This window comes from Asparagus officinalis, chromosome 3, assembly GCF_001876935.1.
Source record: "Asparagus officinalis chromosome 3, Aspof.V1, whole genome shotgun sequence".
Classification (NCBI taxonomy): domain Eukaryota; kingdom Viridiplantae; phylum Streptophyta; class Magnoliopsida; order Asparagales; family Asparagaceae; genus Asparagus; species Asparagus officinalis.
This window is the reverse complement of record NC_033796.1, coordinates 7,130,277-7,135,352: the sequence shown is the minus strand read 5'-3', so window position 1 is coordinate 7,135,352 and position 5,076 is coordinate 7,130,277. Positions and strand designations below refer to the sequence as shown.

General features: G+C 46.8%; 1 protein-coding gene across 1 annotated transcript; it reads right to left on the bottom strand.

Moving 5' to 3' along the window:
* Window positions 594-3,274, bottom strand: LOC109834562. Its single transcript, XM_020402598.1, has 4 exons — window positions 3,048-3,274; window positions 2,039-2,151; window positions 753-1,555; window positions 594-599 (listed from the first exon to the last, which is right to left on the bottom strand). Exons 2-4 carry the CDS (start codon window positions 2,142-2,144, stop codon window positions 594-596), a joined length of 915 nt encoding a protein of 304 aa, XP_020258187.1. The 5' UTR covers window positions 2,145-2,151; window positions 3,048-3,274.

The following is a 5,076-nucleotide window of genomic DNA, read 5'->3' as shown; positions in this document are numbered from 1 at the left end:
ACGCCAGGGTCTAAATCTGGGGAATTTTATCCCGAAGCCTAAGTAGGGACGAGTCAACACCTAACACGTGTCGTCGGGTAGCCTATTCCCGTAACAAAGGCGAAGCCTATGTATTCGGCATCATAGCACAAAGTCTCAGAGAATTCACTCTCTCAGCACAACGTTACATGCGGAGCGGATTTAGACAATCTGCATGCTAGCCCGATTCAAACGGTAATCGGTAAAGGCACATCAAACCCGTTGAAGGCTGGGGGTTTGCCAAAAATCCCAAAGTCTATGTCTAACACACATTGCCGATTTAGTCTTTTACCGATTGAAGAAGACACCAGAATCCGAGTCTGGGGATTTTTATCCTGAATCCTAAGTAAGGATAAGTCAGCGCCTAACACGCGTTCTTTTCCCTATAAGAAATGGTGAAGTCTATGTATTCAAAGTCATAGCATTAAGTCTAAGAAAAGCAATTCTCTTAGTACAACGTTACATATGGAACGGATCTAGACAATCCGCATGCTAGCCCGATTCAAACGGTAATCGGTAAAGGCATATCAAACCCGTTGAGGGCTGAGGGTTTGCCAAAAATCCTATAAATTTTATCATTGCTGGGTTCAAAGTAAATAAAGAAATATCATGAAAGAAACAAATGCGGAGTCTCTAGTAATAGATCAAGTCAAAAGCATATAATAAAAAGCTCGTTAGCCCGAAGGCAACTGACGGCTAAGAACATAGGACTCTAAACTAGAAAGCCTATCTACATAGCTCTGCTCAAGTTCTGCCTGCAGACTAGCTCGGACAGAGTCTTCGGAACTGCTTAAGATCTTCGCGGCTTCATTCTTCAGCTTCATCAATCTCTCCTGTGTGGATCCCAGCTTCTCGAGCGTCTGTTCACGAGAACGCTCTAATCCAGCCAGGTCTTCTGCAATAAGAGTAACGGACTCCTCGGCGTGCCTCAAGGCCTCCTTCAATCTAGCCACTTCCTCACGGCCGGAATCCAAAGAGCTGAGTAACTCGGCTCTACCTGTATCCTTCCTCGCCACGGTAGCCATCAGCTGCGCAACAGAATGCTCATGTGATCGAAGCTCGCTGCCTCCAGTAGAACCAGGAATCTTATGATGAGAGGTATATCCACACTGAACTCGCTCAGCATCATAGGTAAGAGGCCAAGACATATGTCGCTCCACGGCCTGTCCCTCCAAATGGGTGAAAGAATATTGACGAGGAATGGAGGGAATATACAGGAGAGCTCCCTCATGAAGATTCAGCCAATGCTCATCGGTAAGAGTCAACGTAGCAGGATCCTCCGCGTGATCACCGAACAGAAAACCGGGCTTCTTTAAAGTCTGAGTGGAAGTAGAATCTGCAGTGAAGGAGGCGTCCGTAATCAGCTGGCGTAAGCAATGACGCCCTCCATCCCGTATCAAACGACAGGATTCGTCGGAGCGATCTCTGTCAAACTGAGGGAGTGGACTAACGGCCTGCCTGACGGAAGCTAAAGAGAAGACCTCCCGGCTACAACCAGTATTAGCATGAGGAGGAAGGCTGCCCGCGGGGAACTCGACTGCAAGGATAGAGTCAGAAAGCTCATAAAAAGCGAGATAAGATCAGTCACGGGATAATTGGAGAGACGATTTTGAGTGTCCTACACTGGAAGAACGGTATGCATCATCACGTAAATAACGTGGTAACATACACCGACCTATAAGGTGTAGGACGACACAAAATCGCCCCAATATACCAGAAGACTTGAATTAGACAAGCAAGGCAAGTCTGAAACCTCAACCCTCGCGAAGGAGGGTATCAGCCCTTCCTGAATGACCCGCGAAGGGGCCAAACGAGGGTATGACAAAATCACCAAGTCCGAAACCTCGACCCCCGCGAAGGAGGGTGTCGGCCCTTCCCGAATGACCCGCGAAGGGGCCAAACGAGGGTATGACAAAACCACCAAGTCCGAAACCTCGACCCCCGCGAAGGAGGGTGTCGGTTCTTCCTTCATGACCCGCGAAGGGATCAATCGGGGATACAAAAATAAAAAAATTCCCACCCCCGAAAAAGGAAGCCGCTGGAGGGAAGGATGTTGTAGGAACTTCTTCCTCGCTAGGCTGCGAACGGGATCGACTCCTAGGAAGTCGAGATCGGCGTGGAGGCATCGGAAACCTGCAATGAAAAGCAGCAAGTTAGGTACAATATGAATACGCGAAATTTAAAAGGGAAATTAAGAACTTTAATTAAAATCCTATGTATAAATATGATTTTATAGTTGAAGTCTAATTAAACCTACAAATTTCGTGCATGCGAAACAATAATTGTCATTTTCGCGATAAATTTTGATGAAATACCCAGAATACCCTTCAAGGCTAAATTCGGGTCAAGGACACGCTCGAGTTGGGTCATGGTCATCATACCTGATCACATAGCACCCCCAGTACCCCACAATTTTGGTTAATCTTGCAAATAAACCCTTTGGTAAAATCTAGGCAATTTTGCAAATAAACCCTCAACAATTTGTGATCTCTTTGCATGAAGCACACCTCAAAGTTGTGGCCAATTGTGTCAAACATCCAAGCCTCAAAATTCCAGCCCTTTTGCAAATAAGCCCCCTATACTTTGTGGATTGCTCTTTTGCAAATAACCCCCTCAAATGGTAGCCCTTTTTTTGCACATATACCCTTCAAGTTTCAGTCCACATTTTTGCACATATACCCCTTCAAGTTTCGGCCTCATTTTTGCACATATACCCCTTCAAGTTTCAGTCCACATTTTTGCACATATACCCCCCAAAATTTCAGCCCCTAATTCGGCCAAAAAACCCCTCAAATCTCACCAAATTTTGCACATGAACCCCCATAAAATTTCGGCCATATATATGCATAAAAAAAATATATATATATTTTGCAATCAAAGATAAGAGAACCCATATCCCAATTTCGGCCAACAATCTACCCCAATGCAAATTTCGGTTTTCCCCCAAATCAACAAATTAGGGTTTTGGATTTTGAAAATTTCAAAAGAGGGGAAATCAAATTGAAGTTGTGATGAAGAGAGGTTCTTACCAAAGCTTGAAGAAGTGTTGATAATGGAACCCAAGATCCTCCAAACCCAACTTCCTTTGCTTGAACCCTTGGAGAAGATGAGGACTTGGAGAGGAAGAGGTTGAAGGCCTTGAAGAAGATGGGTTTAAAAGCTTGATGAGGGAGAGCTCTTGGGGGGGGCGGATTCTTACTGGAACCGGAAACAAAAAAAAAATGAAGAAGGAGGCGGAACCTAGCTGCTGGAACCGAAGAAAGAAAAGAAAAGAAGAGGAGAAGGGTAAATCGGCTTTATATTGGACATTTTTTTTCTCTTTTTTGTTGAACCGAACCGGCCTGAACCGGACCGGTCTGAACCGAAACCAAACCTAAATTGTTGATTCATACGCGTGTGGGCCGTGAAATGTGGGCTCGCGCGTGTGGAAGGGTCCGAGGATAATTCATATGCGTTTTGAACCTCTTTTCAGATGTTTTTACGACGTATTCAACACTCATATTTATACCCCGATGAGAATACGAGTCTAAACTATTTCTCACAATTGACGGGAAGTTCCTGAAAAATATTTTGTAAGGATAACCCGTCAACCTCCGACGGGTACACGAGGCTAAACTAATTCCCGAAACTCCCAAGAGTACACGAGTATAAACTGGTTCTCCTCACGATCGATTCGAAACCCTAAGGTCAACGCCGGATCAACGCGTAGCCCTAGGTCAACGCCGGTCAACGCGTTGCAATGAGAGTCAACGCTGATCGATTCGAAACCCTAAGGTCAATGCCGGATCAACGCGTAGCCCTAGGTCAACGCCGGTCAACGCGTTGCGATGAGAGTCAACGCTGATCGATTCGAAACCCTAAGGTCAACACCAGTCAACGCGTTGCGACCGAAAGTCAACGTTCGACGATTCGAAACCCTAGGGTCAACGCCGGTCAACACGAAACCCTAGGTCAACGCCAGTCAACGCGTTGTGACCAAAAGTCAACGTTCGACGATTCGAAACCCTAGGGTCAACGCCGGTCAACGCGTAACCCTAGGTCAACGCCAGTCAACGCGTTGCGACCAAAAGTCAACATTCGGCGATTCAAAACCCTAGGGTCAACGCCGATCAACGCGTAACCCTAGGGTCAACACCGATCAACGCGTAACCCTAGGTCAACGCCAGTCAACGCGTTGCGATAAAAAGTCAACGTTCGACGTTCGAAACCCTAGGGCCAACGCCGGTCAACGCGTAACCCTAGGTCAACGCCAGTCAACGCGTTGCGACAAGAAGTCAACATACGGTGATCTGAAACCCTAAGTCAGCACAATATGACGGAGATAGTCAGTTCAAAGTCAACTCAATGACACAAGCCAAACTCGACTCACTGGTGGTAGACTCGAGACTCCGACGACGGCCAGGCGATAAACGCAGCGCCGAAAGAACTTCGGTTATTCGTCAAAGCATCGAATAGACCGAAAATCGAAGGAGCCAAGAGTTGAAGCTAACTACAGGTCCTTACGCCGACTGAAGGCTAGACCAATCACATCCAAAGTATTCCAGCGATGTTTACAAAAGGAACAATGCCCTTCGTGTCTCATTCATTCAACAGATGATCTAACTCTCGGAGCTGATAGAACTCCTCGTCAGAATTCCAACACAATTCGAATCACTAAAATCCGAGTTCGGACGAAGAATTTACAGCGGAGTGTCTCGGATTTTTTGGAGACACCCCAGGGGTGTCCTAGATTTTTGGGGACGCCCCAGGGGTGTCCTAGATTTTTGGGGACGCCCCAGGGGTATCCTAGATTTTTGGAGACGCCCCAGGGGCGTCCTAGATTTTTGGGGACACCCCAGGGGCGTCCTAGATTTTTGGGGACACCCCAGGGGTGTCGCCTATAAATAGAAGCCTTAGGTCTCACTTTTTGGGGATCTGGAATTTTGGAGAAGAGGCGAAGCCCTGTCGGAGCGAAGAGTGATCGAGCACTTCAACACAAGAGGGTTCTTCATCAGATCTACATCACCCGCATCCGTTCCTTAGCATTACCCCTCGTCGGTAATCCTAAGAAGAGCAAAT

Excerpts from the sequence above, each read along its gene's own strand:
- LOC109834562 (XM_020402598.1), bottom strand. The coding sequence starts at position 2,144 with ATGCCTCCACGCCGATCTCGACTTCCTAGGAGTCGATCCCGTTCGCAG. Across the intron at positions 1,556-2,038 it reads AGCGGCTTCCTTTTTCGGGG|TCGAGTTCCCCGCGGGCAGC; the intron begins GTGGGAATTTTT and ends CTATCCTTGCAG.